Below are 24,713 nucleotides of genomic sequence, written 5' to 3'. Positions count from 1 at the left end.
TATATATATATATATATTTATTTATTTATTTGATCTGTAAAAATAAATAATACCACTTAATATAAGAAAATGTTGAAACATTAAGACAGGCTCATGTTTTGGAAAATTACATAATCAGAAGAGATTTCTGCGATTAAAATTGTTGTAAACAAACTTACTAATCCAAATATGGCGCCGGATGCTCCAACGGCTGGCGATTGACACAAATGATAACTCATCAATGAACCTAATATCCTAACAAAATTTGAGTCAGGAATTAAAAGCATTTTTCTCTTCTTCTATTAAAACAAAACTTGTCTCAGATCTAAATGTTGTTACTTGCTATTGCAGATATGAGGTAAATAGCAAGAAAGCGTCTAGGTCCACTAAGTTGCTCAACCGTAGGACCAATCGAGTTCAAAGAGTAGCAATTAACCTGCAGGTGGTGTTTTTTTCTGTCAACAGCATTTACATATCTAACACAGAAGTTTCATATTTACATACATAACATTAACATTGCATCAAAAATAGCACTATTATAAACTCTTTAATTTTATGCATAGGTTTATTACGCCTAAGTATTTATGCATAGATTTATGACACCATAGTATTAAAAATATAGGTATCAAATTTTAGATTTTAAGTATGTAACTACATAGGATTTGTGTGGAATGCAAGTAAATTTCACTAAAAGAAATGCCAACCATTAGATGTCCAATGTTGGCATGCAGAAATGACGATGTGAGCAATCTCCACAGTTGCCCTTTATCAATTAGGGTATTGACCTGCACATAGCGATAAAGTTCAAAGTGAACTAAATTTTAAAAAAAAATCATATTGTAGATAGGTTCACTCAAACATAGCCAACCTTTGCCCCCCACAGCAACAATTTCCCTTGTGTAGCAATTTGACCGATGTAAACCCTGCAAAGATAAATTGCATACAGAAGCTGAATGCTACAATTACAAGGTTTAACTAGAAAAATTGGTGAAAATGCTGATATGAGCTAGGAAATCAGGCATAGAAAGATTACTCAAATTGCATTTAGATGAGCATACTTGTTCTCTATTAATATTTAAGCAATTACACCAAAATGGAAAGAAAATTTCATAGATAAAAAGATTTTAAATTACGCACCCTGGCGTCATTCCAAAAAGGGGAGTTTAGAAGAATAACAGTGATTAGAAAAGTAGGGATGAACATGCTTTACCGATAACGAAGAAGGCTAAGGGTGTCGGTTGGTTCACCGCTTGGGTTCCGGTCTGACCTGAAACTACTCGATCTGAACCCAATCTGAATATTAAATAATTTAGAAAGTCTAAACCAAGCACGACATCCATCTTTAACCCAACTAACCCAAAGCCGACCACATAAACCATTTAACATCAGAACAATTATTTGGATTAAATTCTGGTTAATTTTCAGTAAAGTTTGGTCATGTTTGGGGTCAAAATTTGGGTTGCCAAGTCAGATTTTGGTTAATTTTGGGTTGGCAGATCAGTTTGGGTTAAATTTTGGTTTCCTAGTCAACTTGAACTAAACCCAAGAAAATAAATATGTTGAGATTTTAGACCGGAACTCAACCAAAAAATTAATCAGCCAACCCGAACCTAAAGTTTTCAAATTGAGTTGGTGTGACGGCTCAATATTTGACATCCCTACAAGGTATCAATTTAGTTTTGCTAAATTACAATTAAGTTCCTAACATGGGGTGTTTGGGGGAACCCTGGACCGGTTCAGTTCAGGAGTTGGGAGGGGTCGACCGGCCTTACTAACCCTAGAGAGTGTTGCACAAGAAAGTGGGCTCACTCTTAGTTATCTGTATTATATATTTGATTTTGTAATGTTTTAGAAGTCTTTGTTGTGTTTGTTACTGGACAGGCATCGACATCTCCTTTTTCCCTACTGACGTTGTATCCAAGGTTTCTGAGTGGTGCTCTGGCTATATCTCGTTGTCGAGATGGTGTTTATCCTTCTAATCCCTTCCCCAATCCCTTTCCCACACCGGTTACCTTCCCCTCACCGTTCCGCCTTATGTCACTCATAGAAAAGCAGCCTACCTGTTGTTTTCCTCAGATCCACTACCCACCGACTCCCAATCCAGCTTTCCCATCCTAAAACAGTACCAACTATGTTTTTCCCCCTCCATAAATTGTTGTCACCTACCTAAAATAGCGTGTCTTTTGTGTCTACCCTCCATACATGCTGCCGCCTTACCCAGAAACAACAATTGTTGTTTCCTGTCCCTCCGTTCTAGTTTCCGCAACTTTCCAGACCAACACCCCCAACCCCCACCAAAAAAACTAGGTCCACCCATCTCGGGTTGCATTTATTGCAATTTATGAGTTATGCCTAATGTTATTGAATTTCCTATTCGAACCTAGCAATAATATTTGTTTCATATTGGTGTTTGGCTAAACATCGGCATCATTTGGTATCAAAGCTAATTTAACCTTAGTTACATCCAATACACCGATACCTAATCCAAACTCCACCCAAAATCATTCCTTGCTGAAATTTCATATCAGCCACCCAAAAAAGAAAATTTTCCCCCACCCTAATTCAGCCCCATGCACCTGCTTTCACCTCCCAGACCTAAACCCTAACCAAGCCACCGAGTAGCCACGACATTATGTTATTCACTATCAGAAGAGGAAAAAGGATAGAGTGACTTTTGGAGGAAAGAGACAGAAGTGATTGTAGACTTACTGGATTTCGAGGGACGAATGAAAAATGGATGACATAATTGAGTGGTTGCCGATTGTTAAGAGGACTTTTTAGTATAAGGAAGCATCATCTGGTAGGAGATTGAAGTTTACCGCCATAAAGCTGAAGAAGAGTATCTCTTTGTGGTTAGAGAAACTAAAGAGAGTGAGACAAAGAGAAGGTAGGAACAAAATTACTACTTGGGAGAGGATGAAAAAGGAGATGCAATGGAAGCATATACCCCCACACTACTGCCAAGACATGTTCTTGAGGCTACATCACTTGCATCAAGGGTAGTTGTCAGTAGAGGAGTTCACACAGGAGTTTGAGCAACTCATGTTGAAATATGAGACGAGAGAGTCAGACAAAAATATAGTCAGGTATTTGGGAAGCTTGAAGTCAGCCATCAGCAATGTCGTTTAGCGGCAATCTCACTGGGCATTGAGTGATTTTCATATTTGGCCCTGGAGATGGAGAAATAATAAAAGCAGATCAGGACCCTATCTTGATTCAGACAATCACCACGACAGAAGCCAGAATTACACCTAAGAAAGGTGTGAAAACAGTCCAAAAAGATGATAGCACTGATTAGAGTGGGAAGAAGCCTATACGATCATTACACCCAACATAACGTTCACAAGTGTTTCAAATGTTTTGAAGACATCGCCTCTAGTTTCCCAACTACTAGAGTTGTCTCTTTCACTGAGCAGGTAGCAGTAGAAAAAGTTGCAGTCATGCAAGAGACAGAGGATAGTGATAGCATACAAGAGTACCAACTTCAAGTTAATGAGGGTGAGATGTTTGTGGTTCAACCGGTACTTCAGATTGAAGCTACGAGAGAGTAGCAGTGGCTTAGCCACAACATCTTTTATATTTGTTGTACTGTGAAGGAAAAGATGCGCAGTCTTATCATCGATGAAGGTCATAGTAAGAATATGATGTCTACATGGATGGTGGATAAGTTGAGTCTCACTACAGAGACATTCCCAACCATATTCCCGGACACAGTTGAAGAAGGAGATTATAGTTAGCATTAATCGGAGATGCCTCGTGGAATTTTCTGATTGGGCACCAACTGAATGATTAAGTATAGTGTGATGTTGTGCTCTTGGATTCCTGTCACATTCTATTGGTGAGACCATGATAGTTCGATCGCATGACTCAACATTATGGTTTAAAGAACACATACTCATTCACAAAGGATGAAAAGCATGTTGTCTCCTATCTTCCACAGAGTCTGAGATTATAAATAATCTTGCTAGCAGAGAGTCGCTAACGGGATCAATTTTAGTGATATTAGAGGGTAGTGAGATAGAAGAGTCGATATCAGACAGAGAGCAACCACTACGGAGAGAGTTTCAGTATATACTGACCAACACCTTACCGCCAGGGCTACCACAGTTATGAGTGGTTGAGTCTGCCTTCATTTCCAAGAGAGATGAGCCAACCTTGAGCTACTTTTGGATGACTTTGCAGAGTACACTTGGCATGAAGTTCTAGTTCAATTAAACAAGATACCCACAGATGGTTGGACATGCAGAGTTGGTTACTTGCAATTCAGCAACTCTTCTAGGATGTTTTTGGGGACAGTGCATCCGACAATAGGATCTAAGTGCTTCTAGAAGCATAGCTGAAGACCATCCAACCCCAGGAGATTACAACATTCCCTCCACCTTCAACATGACCGACCTGACTTCATACCATGAGGAGACAAAAGCTTCGAGGAATGCAGTAAGCTTCCCCACCCCTGGAAGGCTCTGTCTGGGAGAACTCTAGACTGGTTCGGACCAGGAGTTGGAGGGGCCGACCGGTTCTCTGAACCCTAGAAAGTTCCTCTCAAGGAAGTGCACCCACTGCTAGTTATTCTAGTATTATACATTTGCTTTTGTGATGTTATAAAGTTAGTTTTTGTTGTATTTGTTTCTGGACAACCGTCGGCATCTCCATTTTCACTTCAAGGACTAAACCCAATGGTTTCGGGTGGTGCTCCAGCATCTCCATTTTCTATTCCATAACTATATCTCGATTATATCCAATTGTCACATTCCACCTCGAATAACTAACAAAAGTTCAGTAAAGCTAACATTGAGGCTTGTGTCACATTCTCCTTCAGAATGTCAAAATTAGACTGGGCTACCTTTGTCAATGGGAACTTTTATCCTTTTAGGAGCTCTCTCAGGGGAGTTGTAATAGTATTGAAGCTCCTGATGAATCTCCAATAAAATGATGCCAAACCCAAAAACTATCTTAGCTCAGTAAAAGACCCTGGAGGTGTCCAACTCACGATCACATCTATCTTCATAGGTTTCATCTGCATGCTTGCATCTGATACAATGTAACCCAAAAAGCATACATGTACCGTCATGAAGTGGCACTTCTTCGAGTGGGCAAGTAGTTTTCCCGCTCGTAGGACCTCAAAGACTAGTTCCATATGCTGCAAGTGCTATTCCTCCGGCCTGTTGTAGACGAGGACGTCATTCCAAGTAAAAGACCACAAACTTCCTAATGCCAACCCAGAACACATGATTCGTCAGCCTCATGAACATGCTAGGCACATTGGACAACCGAAAGAGCAATAATGTCCACTCTTACAACCCATCTCTATTCTTGCAAGACATCTTCCACTCATCTCCAAGTCTCATTATGATCTAGTGATATCCGCAGATCGAGTCGAACTTGAAAAAATTAATAGCGCCATGCAACTGGTCCTACAAAAAGGGCTCAAATGTTCTTGCACCTCTGCGGATCTCAACATTGCGATCGACGGTGACCTCGCCCATGCTCCTTTCCTCAATGGTCTCGAGCTGCAGACAATCCACAATATGTCGCCCATGGTATAGTCCTGATCAAGCTCTGACAATTGGCTTCCCGGCGGAATGGTTTAAGTGTGGATAGGTGGAGGGGTGTGTAGGGTGGGGAATGAAATTTTTGGGGTGAGAAGAGCGGGTGGGAGATAGGTTTGTGTATTGCGGATGCTAGTAAACCTAAGATAGGACTAGGGTTAAGCTAGCTATAATACTAAATAATACCAGAGTTAACCCCAAATGACAAGAGAAATGCAAGTTTTATTACTGAAATCAAATATAAATTACAACCAAAGGCACTCAAAACTAGAAAATAGCAAAAGGCGCAACACAAACTCAACTAAGGCTTAGGTCGAGGGTGTTGGTGTTGCGGTTTTAAGAGAAATAGCAAATATGGAGGATTGGATAATCGAAAGGCAAAAATATATGGCTGGAAGGTGGGCGGCAATAAGTTATGACGAGATGGCTATAGCGGGGAGGTTGGTCGGGCAATGGAAGGGTCTGGGAGGAATCTTATTGGACATTGAGAGCAAAGAAAGGGCTGGAAAGGGCTGGCAAGCAGCAATGTGAGAGGTGGTTAGGTGGCAGGTGGCTACAGGAAACAACAAATTGGTTGTTTTGCAAGTGGCTGCAGTAGATACGGTGATGGCGACAGTGGAGCGAATGCTCTGAGAAGCAGGGAATGGTAGAAAACACCACCTCAGGATCAGTTACAACAGAGCACTTTCTCGCCTTTGGACACAGCTTGAAGAGAGAGAATTGGAGATGCTAACAGCTGTCCCGACATAAAACAGATCAAAAACTAAAAACGTAAGTCAAAAGAAGCACATATACATAAACCTAAAATAACTAGGATTGGATCCTCTTATGGAAAGGGCCGCCAACACACGGTGGAAGAGCTGATCGACCCTCCTAGGTCTGGACCGACGAAAGAAGTGCGGGATATTTATCGAGACTCCCTATTAAGTCAGTTCCCGCGTAAGTAAACTATCACAACAATATCAAAATAAAAAACAAAAAAAGAAATTTCAAATGTCAACAATATTTTAAGGCATGTGCAACAAATCCCGCATTTGCAAAGAGGTTTTTTGCCTGACTCAAATCTAAAACTTCAAAATATGCTAGAGCCAACTTACCACTCCTAAGAATTTAATTAATAAAATTGCTAGGAGAGAAACTACAAAAATGTTGAGGGCAAGAGCTTACAGAATGTTGAAAGCAAGAAGAATATTGGTCCATAATCTTTTGTTGAAAGGACTTCCTGTGGAGGCTTTAAGCTGAAACTTGTGCGTATCAACATATCTTTTACCAGATTCACTCCCACTAAAGAATGAAAAGCAAGATGAACACGATGATGAAAATGTATCATACAATGCTTCAAGAAGATAATAATGGTTGAATATGTGTGGTCTCCGGCACCAACTGTCCTTAATTTTGTGCAGCTCAGTTAAATGATTATAATCCTGTATGCAGAAAGAAAATGAATAAGTACAAAAATATATGAATATATGAAACTCGTTCGAGTTTAAAACAGAGCGAATCAATAACGTAAAAAAAATGGCAGTCAAAATAAATAATACAGCTTTCTTGTCAGCTATGTCTGACTCAGGATATCAAAACTAAAGAAAGATATGTAAATTAGTTTTCAAGATGTTTGCACTAATAGTTCACTGTTGCAACGTCCCTCTCTCCCCTAAAAGGTCTTCTGAAAAGCCCCAGGATCCTTTAAGCAATGAAGACCACAAATGCTTATTAATATTAACCGGAGTAAAATTCCTAGAAAACTAAGGATGCAAAGGAAAAGCAAACTCCATGATTCTTGCTAAGCATGCATATATGCATTAAAGGCTGAATGTGTTTCCACAAACACGACAAAAGCTTCATAGATCAGCTTTACATGTTTGTATATATATATACCAAAACCAAAGATACATGCAACCTTCACCATCAATTATTAAATACTAAATAACACATGCTTCCATAACCAAGCTATATAAAACCAGAGACAAAAAGCTATTATTTGAATCTTCAAGTTCACATTAGGATTCATAAATCTCGAGCATGTCATTAACCATTCATCTTGACTGTGTCACTTTTGTTTCTATCATTGTTTATCAATATCACCTATGCCTTCAGTTCTACATATTTGTTCAAAGATTAATTACTAATCTATGTGAGAGAATGACCGCTAGAATCAACCAATTGCCCTCAAAATGAACACATCAGCCTCCCTTGGGGGTACATCATTCCTTGCTGCTTGAATTAAATTATGCTTTCATTTGAGATATCACAGCTTTTGAATGTACCAAACCTACACCACCGCCTCCAGCAGAATTAAATTTATTTCATGCAATCCTTTTGTTTCTGCCAATACATCCTCAGCATAGCTGCGGCTTCATCTATCTTTGTCTGCATGTGCTGCTTGTTGCCGCTTGCACCAACTCAAGCAGCTTCGTCCATTCACCGCAGCTTCATCCATTCACCGCAGCTTCGTCCAAATCTAGGGGTTAGCATGGATTCATTCGAGCTGGGTAAACATGTGATTGTCGCATATGGCTAGTGGGTAGCACAGCGTCGACCGCTAGATGCTCTCACAAAGATTGGGTACATTGCTGGGGCTCCCATCTGTGAGACACAAATTAGGGGTTCCTGCAAGATTCATGCCAATGCCATCTCATAGCATCGTCGTCTCATCCACTCATTTCCTCTCTCGCTCCTTTGATTAACGTTGCGCTACTGGGGCAACCCTCAATGGGTCTTCCTATTCTATTTCATCAGTGGTAGATTTTTGCTTCCTCTAATGTCTGTGGTTATGTGTGGTCTCCACATTTAATCTCTATTAGAAGATCTCGTACACTTTCAGACACAGATCCTCTTCATATCCCTACTCCTATGATGATTTTGCCCATGCCTTTGAAGGTCGACCCCTGATGTTTCTGAGAATACTCCGCTACCTTCTTCCTAGTATTTGAGCCTAGATCCCCTCAACCTTCACATCTTTTGCAAAAATTTTTTAGGTTCTAAATGCTACAGATGTTTTCCCCCTCCACATTCAACAATTCTCCAACTCTCTTTCATCATAAGTCAGAAAGTTAACATAAACAGTCTTTATCTTTTCAGGGCAAGCCTACTCTCACTTTGTAGTTGCTAGTTGATTACACAATTGGCTTCATCGACCATCAACATATCATCATAAAGCTTTCTTCAAAAGCAAATTATATTAGACTGTTCTCAAGAAGTTCCTACAATATTAATGGGTTCTCAATGAGCATGCAGTCCCCCATTTTAAATGTTCCATTGAGCCAATTAATATCACTCTAATTAAAATATAATTTTTTTGTGACTATTTAAATTAATCTAAATTATTCGCATTGGCTTCAATCTTTCAAAAACCCCAACAAATAGATACTACAATAGCTTATAGTATTAGGTTGTCTATGGGTAAAGTCTCGATGGAATAGAGGATTATGGTTCTGTTATATGGATATTAACAAAATATTGATTTAGAAAACAATCCTCCAAACTACTCTTGCTATATTTGTGTGCATAAGTTCTCTGATTATTTCAAGGCTCGTCTTGAGCATAAAATCCTTCAACTTCATAGGACCTTTCATCCAATGAATCTTTAGTGAGGATCATTTTTCTTATGCTCAAGTCTATTCTTAAAACCTGATGTCAAGCTCAATTTCTCTTCAGGAAATTTGGAACAACAAAATTTGAAAGAAGAGGACCTCCTTCGCCACCTTCCTTGTGTTCATATCCTTTGATTGCAACCACATTGTTAACTATCCATAACCGCCCACTAAATTTTATGTTCTTTGCTCGGTATCAAGGTTCCACTACCATTAGGGTCACTGTTGACATCAAAAAATCACCAGAAAACACTTCAAAGCCATCAATGCTCCAACACTAACATAAGAAAACTTTAGGGCTTAGCAATCAAAGCGAGTATTGATTTGTTGCCACTAAATATGACACTATTGGATTACTAATCTTGATGTGTCACACATAAAGTTATTTTCAATACACTACTTTGATCTCTGACAGCACCATTCCATTAAAATACCATTGAAAATACAAAAACCCACTTCTACCACAAGATGGTAATACTTCTTCCCCGACATTCTTCAAAATTACACAAACTCCATCCAGTCTTTGCACCTCCAATTCATTTCCACTAATTTTCACTACTCAGATTGAAAGGATTTACTTTATAAAATATAGCAATTGCAATATTTATTAACCATCAATCAGCCATTATAGTTTACCTCTACCACCTCACCATCTCTAGCCAAGGCTTCTAACATAACTAGCACTTGTTTATTAACCTCCATCACTACAGTTTAACTATTTTACAGTTTTTTATTATCATTGACTATTACACACACTTGAGCACTAAAAAGGCTCCAGGCAAATTGGATGCAACTTGATCAAATTAGGACAAGCAAGTTCTAGAAGTCAAATACATCCAAAACAAGTCCTAAAGGCCAAACTCAAGCCTGGTAACATTAAAACCTAAGACATGATAAATGACTATCACATTTAATGAATTTGTAAAAATGCTTTCTTGTTAAAAAATATTTTAAGCACCCAAAGTGTTACCTACAGAATTTAGGTGCATCAACAAACTCTCAAACCAAAGTTTAAGAATTGAACTAAAGATCAAACTAAGGATATTCATTTGTTAGGTGGTAGAATTAGCTATTATTGCATGAAAAAACTTCATGGACAACCTTTATTTCCAAGACGTGACATCGAGAATTATTTTGAAGAATTGTAAATTAACAAAATTGAAAAAAGATATTGGCTGCCATTGCCTGTAGTCAAATACAAACCAGTGAGAATGTGATAAAATGCAAATAGATTGAAAATGGCTAAAAAAATGACCAATCAAACCACGGCAAAAAATGAGTAAATACTTCAAGCAGTCTTCTTACACCCATATTATTAAGTTCTTTTTTCACAACAATACCAGAGTTTAAGATGTTGCAAGAAGTTTCGATTTAGCTATCAATATTGAGACCAATTTGTATCAATATCATGTTTATTTGCCATTCGGATTGGTATCAAAAACTTCTGGGTTTCAGGGTAATTTTACCGTTTTACAAAAAGAGCTATTTTTATAAATAGAGCCCAAAATTCACAATTTGACAAGTTGTTATAATAAAATATCATGATATTTTCTCTGATATTCCTTCCACTGATTGATCCTCCCCCCATTTCTCCAAGTCTAAGGCTTTCTGCTGATTTTCTTCATCAAAACCACATGCATCTTTTCTTAATATTGGATTGGTTAAGAAAAATTTATATTTTGACACCATTCTCCTAACATTGGATTGGTTAAGAAAAATCTAAAATTGTGTGCGTGTCTTTGGTTAAGAAAAATCTAAAATTAATCAAATTTTCCCATCTTTCATGAAATAAAATACACAATTCTAGTTTTTAAGAAAAAGGGTAAATCGGGCGATACAAGAGACTACTTTGATCAAAATCTTTCTTCTTTTTTTAATAAATGATCATCCATGGATTCTCTGGTATTAATACCGATCAATCGAATATGGTGTTTGTGTGAAAAAAAATACATTTATTCAATGTCATATGAGGCATATAACTTGAGCATAGTATTTCTAACTACTTATAAAGAGTTGTTCTAATAATGGAATACTTATAAATAGGATCCCATCAAAAAGTGCTAGGATATTGAAGTAATACGACTATATAGTGTGATTTTCAAGTTCATTTTCATGAATCATGCAAAATTACATCAGAAGTATTCGGTTTATTATTATTATTATTATTATTATTGAGTATTCATGCTTAAATTATTTGTTTATGGATGCATAACCACCAATAATGGTCACAAGTGCTATCATATAACAACTATATATATTTTTCACTTCCATGGATGTACTTCCATGGATGTCACGATTGTTGAAAATGAACCATTTTTCATAATCCTTATCTTCAAGAAGAGAGGGCCACAAGTTTGAAGAAATTATTCTACACAAGATTGTAACAATTAACTCCTCAACAATAGGTAGTCATGTCTTAAATAAAATTGAAACCCATATAATCCAAGTTATAATTGAATTGAAATCCGCCAGTGAAACACTTACAATTAAATTTTAATCCACTTCAAAAATAGGACATGCATAAATTAAATTTCACAACTCTCACTACAAATATATTAAATAAGCATTCCCATTTCAAGACATTGAGCAATGCAAAACCAAGAATCCTAAGCAAATGCTAAATTCATTATTTCTCTTACTGATAATGACTGACCACTCATGAGCATGAAATCCATCTTACTTATGATGTGACTAAACCTGAAATAAATATGCCCATTACTATCAAGAAAGAAACCAAAAGCTAAACCCAACATCCAATCTCCTTCTGTGACCTTCAAAAAATTATCGATATAACATATATTCATTATCACCTAAGCTCTATTACAAATACTTCAAGAAGCACTGAAGGGTAAGAATTGAGTATATATCATTAGAGGGAAAATGAGTGAAGTAGAAAGAAATAATACATAAGGAGCTGTCAATTTACCATAGGGTAAAAAGTAATGGAATGTAAATGTCAAAACTGTGGTATGGATCATCAAGAAACATTTGATCCTATAACACATATGTAAACTATCCAAATCATGTTATCTTTAGCTTTGATTTATAACTAGTGTATTATAGAAATACCATAAAAAATGATGACAAGGAAGAGGTGTTAAGCGAACAAGATGCTTGAGAAGGGGGGTTAGAGATGTTTCAGCAAAAAAAAATCAAGAAAGCAATCTAAGATGGGAATAAACCAACCATAACAATCTAAGACGGGAATAAAGCAACCATAACAAAAACAATATGCACTAATCAAATAAATACAAGATACAAAATTTTTCTACCCTTGCAACTGATCGGGATATAGAAATCACCACCCAAATGATTGATGAAGGAAGGAGGCTCGGGATGTCGCCACTAAAAATGGAGGGAAACAATTTCCACTATCCAACACTGAGGATACAGACTCGTTCTCATCCAAGAACCACAAAGCGAGCATAGACATTCCCAAAACTCAAAATGAACAAATGATCAGTAATACAATAAATATATTTATAATCAACAAAGGACTTCAACCCAATACAAACAAAAAGACAAAATACCCATGTTACTTTTAGGAGTGGGCCGCAACCCTAGCCCTAGAGGGAGAGCCGGTGGACCCTCCTCCACTCAGACCAAACCATTCTAGGGTCTCTTCCCCATCCTGCGTCAATCTATCAGGGTTGGTGAAGCTTCAATCTCATCTGTCAAAACTTCTGACTCAACATGTAATGACGTCATGTCGGTCATGTTGAAGGAAACAAAGCTGCTGTAATCTCTCGGGATTAGAGGGCCTTCGATTTCAAGCTCTTTTCTCCACGGTGGCAGACTAAAATTTATATTTAGGAGGTGAAAAAGTGTATGAAACTGATATAGGGTGAAAAAAAACTTGTTAGGGATGGTGATTTGAAAATTAGCTAGGGGGAACTGGAGTTGGATCATGATTTGGCTATGATTTGGTGAGTTTAGGTTTGGGAGATGATAAAAGGTGTATGAGCAAGGAGTATAAGGGTTGGGCCAAGATTTGGCTATGGCTTGTTGAGTTTAAGTTTGAGAGGATTTTGGTAACCCTACGATGGAACTATGGTTATGGTGGCTCTGATACCAAATAATACTGGAGAATAAGGGTTTGAAAAGATTCAGCATAAACAGCCGAAAAATTAACCCAAGATAGAAAAAATAACCAGAACAAAGACAAAACGCACTTGTCAAATAAAAAGATATACGATACAAGAATTTCCTACTCGCGCAGTCGATCAGGAAACAAACTCACCACCCAAAGGATTGATGATGGAAGAAGACCCAAGATGCCACCACCAATAAGGAAGGAATACAGTTGCCATCATCCAAAACCGTGAATACAAACTCGACCCCATCCAAGAACCCCAAAGGGAACACAAACTCTCACAAAACTCAAATGAACAAAAGATTCATAATACAATAAACAACTACATATTTATAATCAACAAAGAACTTAAATTTAATAGAAACAAATAGATAAAAATACCATTGTTGCTATTAGGAGTGGGCGGTAACCCTAGACCTAGAGAAAGGGCTGACCGGCCCTCCCACACTTGGACCGAACCAATCCGGAGTCGCCTCCACGCACCACGTCAGAACTCATTCCTTGGTTCAATGAGAATTTTAGTGGAAATACACGTGCTAAAAATATATAGTATGGATTGAACCAATCTCCTAGAGCATGGTTTGGGAAATTCACAGATGATATACTAATAAAGTGGTATAATTGGGTCAATGGGAGCATACTCTTATTGTAAAGCATCAACAACAAAAGAAGTCATAGTCTTAACAATGAATTTTGTTGATGTTATTGTGATAAGAAATAACACAATTGAAAGAAAAATCTCTAAAAAAAAATGCCTTTCCAATAGTTTTACGGTCAACAAACTTGAAAGTCTTTAAGTATTTCTTAAGTATCAAACAAGTATGTTCAACCGAAGTAATCTTTATTTTTTGACAAAAATAATTGTTGATATTTGAAAAGAGAGAGAAGTACTCGATTGTAGAGCAATTGGAACACCTATCAAACCTAATCAAAAGTTAGGCAAAGAAAATGATGAAAATAAAATAGAAAGGGGAAGAGGTTAAAGACTAGATGAGAAATTGATTTACTTATCCCAAAACAGGCTGGTTTAATTATCCCAATACAAGCCAAATATAGCATATATTGTTAGTGTGGTGGCTCAGTAAATACATGATCCTGGGAGAAGCACGTGCAAGTAATCCACAAGATTCCACACTACCTTAAGGCTACACCATGACTACGAATCTTATTTATAAAACTTAAAGAGCTTGGTTTGGAGGAGTGGGCTTTTATAGGTGCAGATTATGATGGTTATATTGTAGATAAAAGATCCGCATCAAATTATTGTGCCTTTTTAAAGGTAATCGTGTCATGTGAAAAAAATGAAGAAGTGAAATGTGCTTGCATAATCAAGTGTTGAAGCTGAGCTTGGAGCCATAGAATCTATAACTTATATGGCCAACGATAATCCTTAATCTTAAAATCAAGAGGAAATGATCTATGAAACCCCGGTATTGTTCAAAAACCAATACTACATGAAAGCACCAAATTTATAGAAGTGGATAAGAATTTTATAAAGAAGAAATCGGATAGTGGTCTAATTAATGCTCTACAAATATAATCAGGTGATCAGATCATGACCAAGCTGCTATATAATTAAAAATATCAAGAAATTACAAACAAATTGAAAAAAAAAATTATTATTATTCATTAGTTTTTATGGGTTATTGATAATCTAAAATTGGCATATAAATTTTACCTTCTCTTAGATTATCAAATTTTGGATTGTGCAATTCTAGATTGCGTCTTTTTATTCTATATTTATTCTTTCTTTAAGTCCCTTAAAATCTAAAATTCTTAAAAAAATTATTCACTAGTTTTAGGTGATTGTTGAAATCTAAAATTGCATATATATTTTACCTTCTCTTAGAATAACCAATTTTGGAATGTACAATTCTAGATTGTCTTTTTATTCTATATTTATTCTTTCTTTTGGTACCTCAAAATCTAAAACTCTTAAGAGTATAGGGATTGATTAAATGATCAAATCCTTCTTAACATAGCTCAACTCCATGTTATTATTGTTGCCTTGAAAAAGAAAGGATTTTTTTAGCATAAACAATGAATCGTCCTCTCCACAAAAGACAATTTCCTTAACTCTTTCTTGTAAGAGCAAAAAATAACACTTTTTACAGTCAATTTTTTTTATTTAGTAGATAGGTCTTAAGCACAAAGCATTTTATTTTATTAATAAGTAGATATTAATTTATTAAAAACACGCCATATAGAATCATCATGCATCGCTATTATAGACTAAGTACTATTCTACATTTTAGACCTATGGGAGTAGTTATCCTATAGTGCCACTTAACATATGCATATCTTTGTTTCATATTCAAAACAAATTTATATTCTTTGAGTTAAATGTCATTTTAAAAGTAATTTAACATCTATCATAATTTCCTTATATGCATATTGATCTGTTGTGAGGTATCAAAGCTTCATCATTCTAATCCTCTACATCATAAGGTACCATTATATCTTCAGTTCACCTTAGGAATCATTTGTCATTTACTGAAAAAAGAATACGTAGCTCGTTCATTGTAAGGCACAAACCGCTAGTTACAAGAAGGCATACATTATAATGCTAACATAAGTGCCCGGGGATTGAACAATCATTATTATGGCCTCATATTAAACTAGGACACGGATGTTTGATGCAAAACTAAAAATGATTTTCCCTTCCCTTATAAAGGAAATCCAAAGCATCATGATTTAAGAAAATGAATATAAAGTTTTTTTCTCTCTTTAAGATCTCAAAGAACACTTTGAAAAGGCCCTTCAACAAAACTTTATAGGTTAACCTCACCTAGTAAATTGCTAATATTATAAAGTTCATTTGGCACAAAAGTTAGCTTATTCTCTATTTCAACCTACTCATCGTTCAGGAACTCAGACAGGTCCATCAAATTTTCCCTCTGTGAATTACTCTATCTACCCATAAAAAAAAAAAAAGAAAGAAAGAAAGAAAGAAAACATACAAGAAGAAAGACCCTGCCGATCTTTCTATCCATTATAAATCCAGATATTCTTTAAAAGTGTGTACTACCACAAGTATGAATAGTCTCCTGATGAAGGCCATAATGGTAAACTTATAAAGGCTGTTGAAGATGATGATAGTAAACCTTAAAGATAACCAGTAATAAAAAAATAATCACATCAAACTCAATTAAAGCACACTAATATTTTGTAAATAAACAAACTAATCAACTTTTCTTTTGCCAAGTATGGTATTTATGAAAAAAAAATTATAGAATTAATGAAGTTGCCCATGCAAAGGCCAGCTACAACATCCCAACTATGGTCAGGAAAATGATGTGTAATTTTTTTCCTAGAAAAGGACATGTGTCATAGTTCGTTGTTGCTAAAGAGCTAGACATTAAGATTTTTTGTCATGATCTCCTCCAACAACCATAGTAACTGCGCTATTAAAATAGATTACATGTGTTTCATGATATTATCCTAGATAATTCTGATAAAACTAGTCAAAATCAAGTGTTTTGGTAAGAAGGCTGACTTAATTTCAACAACCTAGCATGAAGCTTGATGAATATGAGGACATTCCACACACACTATGAATAAATGGATATAACTGAAGTAAGTATAAAATTTTACTTCCTGTCCTTCTAAAGGCAAACGTAATCAACATTAAGTTCGTAAGAAAATGGAAGAAAATTTGTGTATTAACTACAATTTAAAAATTGCAAGTCCAGCAAAGATTAGTAGGAACAAAAGTGGGTTTCATTTTCTTTATCCATTCTACACATCGTTCAGTGCTGGAAAAAATGGATTACGTTAAATCTTCATAAAATTTCCTGTATGTATTACAAAAACCATAAAAAGAATGCCAGAATTAAGACCTCGATCTGTGTATTCATTATAAAGTTGGGTATTTCCTTGACTTCGTGCCGACAAATGCACGAAGAAACACGCCCGCAAAGATGGAAATGGAAAGCCTCAAAAGGAAGTTGAGGATTAGAATAAAATTTAAAAATCATCCTTTAACACTAACTAATCGTATAAAACTCAATTAAAGATCATTAGTCTTTTGTGAATACAAACAACTGGCAATTTCAATATCTTTGTGTGTGTGTGCGTGTGTATAAGAGAGAGAGAGCATTAATCTACCATGCATAAAGCTAATAATAATGAACCAATTTACATCTGCGATGCATACTATTCATATTAATCGCCATTATAGTGCGGCAAGTCTACGGGACACTGCTATAGAGGTCTGCTAGAAGAAATATATGGCGGAGAAAAAAAGACATAGGTTTTGGGGAACCTGGCAGAGAGACGAGCGGAGTAGAAGGTGGAGATGTTTCGTGCAACGGAGACGGACGAGATGACCGAGGCGGAGTGCAGAAGCGACGGTGATAAGGTGCGCGGGGTCGAATCCTTCGCCGGGAATTGAAGCCGGAAACCTTGGGCATAGAGCCATCGCTGGGTGGGAAAATAATCCGATTTTCTATCCTCCGTGTGGCGATCGGCTGATAACGCAAGATAATAATGAAAATTTATGATTTATTTTATCTAAGGAATGTGTGCAATGCAATGTATGTAAATGTCCTTTTATCCTTACTCTTGTATATTGAATGAACTGATTGCAGGCAAAAAAATTAAAAGATACACATAAATTACATTTAAATAATGAAGTTTAATAAATTTCTTCATATTTAAATATATGTAAAGTTCCAACTTTAACCAACTAAAATAAGCATACAAATTCCTTTGATTTCTTGAAGTTAAAAATTACATTTTAGATATATTTTTTGCAGATTATACACTCTACTATAAAGTGCATAAAACATCACATTAGTTGTTCTAATTATCTATAAATTTTATTTGAACTAATCTCAAATCATATTCAAAAGTTGTTAGAATAATGCTCAAAGTAGTTATAATAGGATTTGACCCATTTTTTTAGAGATCATTATCATATATAAAATTAGCTCATTTGAGGTGGTTTCTTATACATATAGATATTCATTATTATCATACCTATTTTAGTGGCTTTACATAACCCGGGTCCCGTATAACATTGATGTATACTCAATAAATGTGCTAAATAATTTCTTTATTTGAATCTTCTTAGAAAAACTAAGAAAACTCTAGCTTTAATGTAAAACATATAAATTTAGACAATTTTTATGACGTAAGGTTAAAAAAAATAAAAGTAATAATAGAATTAGTTTTAGGCACTAAAAAGTAATATACATTACCATAATAAGTGTCACACCGTGAATCCGAAAGAAAGTATACCCTGACAACATAGGACGTAATAAAATGAATTGACTATATTTTGTATTCACACCAGAATAAATTGTATACAAGCAGTGGATAAAATAAGGAAAAATAAAATTTATTTTATTTCATAAATAAAAATTCAACAATTAATGCAGCAGAAGAAAAATAAGAAAATAACTAAAAAAAAATTGAAGTGACAGTGGATAACTACACAAATCTAAAAGAGAAATACAACAATTAATGCAAATCCAGAAGATATTAAGAAAATAAGTTTAAAGCTAGAAGTTAGCTCCTGTGAAGACAGACTGAAGAGTGATTAGGTGAAACATGATATGCAAAATATCAAGTGAGTTTCATAAATCAAATTCATAAATAACTATATTTATTAAAATATAAAAGCCAATGAACTGAGAATGTAGCATGAAAAGCAAAATGGGACGATGTTTAACGTATACTAAGAGAATTTGCAATAAAAATAGTGTCAAATGCTTATAAATAGATGTGACTAAACCCATTCACTTTTATGTTATATATGTATGTATGATTGTATGTATGTGTGTATGCATGCATGCATGCATGCATGTATGTACGTATGTATGTATGTATACATATATATCTATCTATCTATCTATCTATCTATCTATCTCTATATATATCTATCTACACACACACGCACACACACACACACACACATACACACACCTAACCCATGCACTTCTATGTTATATATGTATGTATGTAGTTATATATGTATGTATGTAGGTATGTATTTAGGTATGCATATATATATATATATATATATATGCATATGTATGCATGTATGTATGCATGTATGGATGGATGTATGTATGTCTGTATGTATGTATGTGTGTGTGTGTGTTTTTTTTTTTTTTCTTTTTGCAAAAAAACACAGTAGCAATAGATACAAAAGAAATGTAGTTATGCTTATGTGGGAGATTCGTTAACCAGAAAAGAAATTACAACAGTCTAATGTAGGGGAGATCTGAATTATCCCCTACCAAAAGTAAAGTAAGAGAAGACTTGGAATTTTGCTAATTACAATTTTATCTATAAGATTTTCTTGTTTTGCAAGCCAATGAGCAATCCTATTGCCTTCTTTAGGAATGTAAGAGTGTATGGTAGGTTTGGAAGAAACAAGGGATTTAATTTTGTGGATCAAATGTGTCAAGGGCCGAGGGGGCTCAGTCTAGTTCATCAAAATCTAGGTCAGTATTTGAGAGTCAGATTCTATGTGGAGATGGTGCCAATTTCCTTGTACTACAGTGAGGAGAGCCCAATAAACAACAATGGTTTTAACTTCATGTGTATCTTGTGCCAAAGTTGGAGATTGGAAATAATGCAGAAAGTTGCCCAAAAGAATCTCTAAAACACCACCATTGTCTGCATCTTCATGAAGAAAGCTGCCATAAGTATTGACTTTTATCCAAGGATGAAGGGGTTTATGCCAATACACCATGGAGACCAAGGGATTGGAGTTCATGGAGTGAATAGTGACCATATTATTGCATATCTTTGGGAACTGCATATGTTGTACGATTCTCCAAATGTAGGTGATCCCGATTATATATATATATATATGTAAAATGCAATGTATACGATTATATGCTTAATTTCCTTAATAGTGATTCCTAATTTGCAACAAAGCCAAAATTGAGTTCTGAAGCAAAAGCTAGGTAAATTTTCTACTATGAAGCAAAGAAGAATGCAATTATAATAATAATTAAATATGAGATACTATTCAAGTATACGTATCGTTATCAAGTGATATAAGACTTTTTGATTAATCCTCGAACATCGAACCCACAGAGGAAACTGGCAATATGGACTTTATAAAACAAGAGAAATTAGATAACAGAATTTTACTTAGCAAAATATTCTTACCTAAACTCAAGATGCTATAATAGGAATGAAAGTTCGATTCTTTTTATAATTTTTGATATATGAAAATAAAGTAAACAACTAATTAACTTAACTAAATACTTGCAAGATGAAGACAATATAAATAAAATATCTTTTTTCTTATCTCGAATCAGTAATAAGTATAAAACTTCTATTGTGAAAGTATATTAAATATGTTGTGTCAAATAGGAGCAATAATATTCTTTACCCTTACTAGAGATTACTAGAGATGCTAAAAAGAACATTGGCTAATCTATAGTTTGAATAGTCTTGAAGACCGGTTAGGTAGGGAGGATACTAGCTCTCACTCTAGAGTTTCCTCTTCCCCCTCCACTAGCTTCTGTTCCCCTGAAGGCTAACTCTCGTATCAAAATCTAAAACTATAAATCTAATTGGGGATTTTAGTCTGTCATTCTAAAGTCCTCTAATTCTACACCCATGAAAGTTTATTTTCTTATTTGTTTGCACTCAATCTCATGAACTCATTTTAATCCATGAAATCAAATGTGATTCTTACTTTTTGTCGACTGAGACAATACCATCTTGGATCTTACATGTTCTCACAACAGGTATTAATATCTTATTTGGCCAAATCAATTGGCCAAATCAATAATAAGTAAATGAAATACAAGGTTTCAAATCAACACAACTTCCTCCAACATTGAAGTCTAATACTTCACACAACTTCCTTTCAATACTTAATCACTTATCATTTTAAGGAAAAGATAAAGCAAACTGCTCAGAATCCATGGAGAAAACACAAGCACACTTAAGCTTAAAAGTAGAAATCATGCACACAAACAAAAAATCTAAATTGAAACCAAATGTAGTCACAAAGATAAACACTTTTCTCAAATCCTCTCCACCAAATGTCTTAAATTTCCTTTGAATTCTCTTCCATCACTCACAATACAAATTAAAACTCAAAATAAAAAGAAAAGTGGTAGGCGGCAGCGGCGGCGGTTACTTGGATGGATGATGGATGTTGGTTTGGATTGGTTGGCCTCTCCCTTTGATGATCCAAGTCTTGTTTATAAAAACTCCAAGTGGTGTCTTTGAGTCTCTTAAAAGTCTCTTCAAAATTTGTCTCCCAAAATTTGTCTCCATTCAATGAATCTTTTAGAATTTTCCTCCTTTCAAAAGCCAATTGAATGAATTTTTATGTCTAAGGACTATTTCCCACATTTTTATTAAGGGTTGCTTCAAACACCTCTTCAAAACCTCTTCAAAAATTTGTCTTCAAAAATTTGTCCAAATTCAATTAATCATCAAATAACTACTTCTGGCGTCTAAGTGTGTGGTACCTGGTGCTTAGGCAAGGCTCTCTCTATATAACAGGTGTGTAAGCGTCAGTCCTCGACGCTTAGGCGTCTCAGTTCATTTTTTGCACCTTCTTCATTTTTGCTCCAAATTTGATCCTTTTTCACTCATTTTACCTTTTTTTATCATTTGATTGTATCTAAAAGAAAAACACATAAATACCTTTCATTAAAATGCAATTTCTCAAAAATAGACATAATAATGTGTATAAAAATTCTATATATTTTAGGTGTATCAAAATCTCTCAAACTTAAAATGTTACTTCAAACTTAAAATGTTACTTGTTAAAATGTTACTTGTCCTCATGTGACCCTTCAATCTTTAAAAACTAAATAATTAGATGATGTATATGTGTTTTTTTAGGAGTTTTTTTTTAGAAGTTACCAAAATATTGATGTAGAAATATAGTAGCCCAATTTTAAAAAATAATTAATAAATGAGACCAACTTAGAGTTTAGAAATTTTTAATTTAAGAAATATGAAAATATGAGCTTCTATCTAGTTCAGAAATATTGTAGATTCTCCAAATATAGAGTTTAGGCATTTTATCATCTCCACTTAAAAATTTTTATCAAGCATATATTTACTTAGCATATTATATCATTATGCTTAAGAGTTTCTCAAGTCTTATACTTTAGAAAGATCAGATGTGGAACCAATTTTTGATTAGGCACTAATCCTCAAGTTTCTCCTCCCTTTTTCAATTATTCTTTTCTTTTTCTCTTTCTTTTTTTTCTTTTTCTCTTCTTTTTCAGGTAAGGATTACTATATCCGGATAGGCCTTTAATAATTTTGAATTCCACACTTCCTTTCCAAAGCAAAGTCCTTATATATATCTTTTACTTAAAAATATAATAATAGTTTTGAAAATTATTTTTAATAAAAGAAATATAAGTTTGAAAAATAAAAGTCTAAATCTTCTATATTTTTCAAAAATACAATTTCTCCTACTAAAGATAGTTACACAATACTTAGCATTTTTCACACTAAAAATTTTTAACTTTATGTTTTTTCTTCATTAACACAGCAGTTGTCGATCTTAAGCCCGGATGTGAAAAGTGGAGGGCTGCGTTAGGTAGTCGACAGTCAGCGTAAAACTTGTCAAAAAAAATCATGACATGAATCATTTAGATCATTGTGTAAGTGTTAGGTCGTCCCCTGGAAGCGACACGCTGTATAGCCTGCGCTGTATAGCCTGAATACAGTGGAAGCGACGCGCTGTATAGCCTGAATACAGTGAAAAGTGTGCAAGGGCCGCTACACCGGTGCAAATAAGCAAGGGTAAATAAGCAAGGGTTCCCACATTATGGACAAATGCGGGTAAAGAAGTTAGTCCATGAAACTAATGAAACTAATATTAGGATGAGATCATGGAATATAGGTACTCTCAATGGTAAAGTAATGGAATTAGTTGATATTATGATTCATAGGAAAATTAATATCTTACGTATTCAAGAAACTAAGTTAAGGAGATTGATAATTTAGGTTTTAAATTTTGGTATTCTGGTAAGAGTCGCACTAGAAATGGTGTAGGTGTAATTTTAGATAAGAGTTTGAAAGATAATGTTGAAGAAATTAATAGATTTGGAGATAGTATTATAGCTCTTAAGATTATCATTGATACTAAGATTTTTAATATTATAAGTGTTTTTGCTCCTTTAGTAGTGTTAGATATAGGGTATAAAGATAAATCTTGGAATGACATATAAGACTTAATACAAATGATACCTCTTGAAAAAAGAATTTTTATTGGAGGAGATTTAAATGGACATGTCGGTAGAGTGGTAGAAGTCTTCAGAAATACTCATTGTGGCTACAATTTTGGAGTAACTAATGAAGAAGGTAGTACTATTTTAGATTTTGCTTCAGCGTATGATTTTGTTATTATTAAAACTTTATTCAAGAAAAGAGATGAGAATCTTATTACTTATAAATGTGGATCTAATAAAACACAAATTGATTATTTTCTTATGAGAAGAAGAGATCTTCACGATTGTAAAGATTGTAAGGTTATTCCAAGTGAAAATTTAAGTACCCAACATCGTTTATTAGTTCTAGATTTTAAGATTAAGAATTGTAAAATAAAAAATAGTAGGATTCATCATTGTAAAATTAGATGGAGAAACTTAAAAGACAGAAAGGAGAAACTTTTTATGAGTAAAATTCAAGATTTCAAAATTTGGGATATTCATGAAGAAGCAAATGTGATGTGGTTACCGCTGTTTGAAGAAGCAACTGTGAAATGTGGGATAAAGTATCAAACACTATTAAACAAGTAGCAAAAGATATGTTTGGAGAATCAAAAGAAAAAAATAGTTGGTGGTGAAATAACTGGTGGTGAAATAACAATGTGCAAGAAAGATAAAATATAAGAAGTTATGTTATAAAAGTCGGTTTAAATGTAAGATATTAGAGAACTGAGAAAAATATCAAACGACCCGCAGAGAGTGTAAAAGAACAATCTATGACGCTACAAATTCTACTTTCAATGATCTTTATAATATATTAGATACTAAGGAGGGTCAAAATAAGGAGGGTAAACTAGCCAAACAAAGAGAAAATAAAAGTAAAGATTTAACTCAAGTAAAGTGTAATGAAGATGAAGATCAAAAAAAGTGTATTAAAGATGAAATCAAAAAGTACTTTTCTTAGAAAAAGATATTCAACATAGGTGGGTGAGATACTTTGATAAACTTTTTAATAAAGTTTCTGAAAATATGATCGACCTTAGTGATCTTAATATCATGAATAATAATAAAAAATTTCATTTTTACTGTCGCATTAGTAAAAAAGAAGTTGAGGAGGCTTTAAAGAAAACCAAGGGTGGAAATTCTGTAGGACCTGATGATATCCCAATTGAAGTTTGGAAATATTTGGGAGATTTTTGAGTTTCATGGCATACTAAACTCTTTAATATTATTTTAAAAACTAAAAATATGCCCGAGGAGTGGAGGAAGAGTATTTTGGTCCCCATTTTTAAGAATAAAAGGGATGCACAAGAGTGTGCAAATTATAGAGGAATTAAGTTGATGT

At 34.6% G+C, this 24,713-nt stretch overlaps 1 protein-coding gene across 2 annotated transcripts in view; it reads right to left on the bottom strand.

The window, feature by feature from the left end:
* The window catches only part of LOC110037105 (RHOMBOID-like protein 10, chloroplastic), a 23,247-nt gene extending 5,529 nt beyond the window's left edge, over window positions 1–17,718 (bottom strand). Inside the window, exons 1-6 of one of the 2 annotated variants that reach the window (XM_020741685.1) lie at window positions 17,479–17,718; window positions 6,696–6,952; window positions 848–902; window positions 684–764; window positions 319–415; window positions 159–226 (exon numbers count right to left, since the gene is read on the bottom strand). In XM_020741685.1, the coding sequence (XP_020597344.1) occupies window positions 159–226; window positions 319–415; window positions 684–764; window positions 848–902; window positions 6,696–6,952; window positions 17,479–17,634 (714 nt within the window). In that variant the 5' untranslated portion in view covers window positions 17,635–17,718. The remainder of the gene's footprint in view (window positions 1–158; window positions 227–318; window positions 416–683; window positions 765–847; window positions 903–6,695; window positions 6,953–17,478) is intronic. The other variant, XM_020741686.1, reaches the window with a different exon arrangement.
* Window positions 17,719–24,713: the final 6,995 nt, after the last annotated feature.

Source organism: Phalaenopsis equestris, unplaced genomic scaffold (assembly GCF_001263595.1).
Source record: "Phalaenopsis equestris unplaced genomic scaffold, ASM126359v1 Scaffold215260, whole genome shotgun sequence".
NCBI classification, from domain to species: Eukaryota; Viridiplantae; Streptophyta; class Magnoliopsida; order Asparagales; family Orchidaceae; genus Phalaenopsis; species Phalaenopsis equestris.
This window is presented reverse-complemented; position numbering and strand designations above follow the sequence as displayed.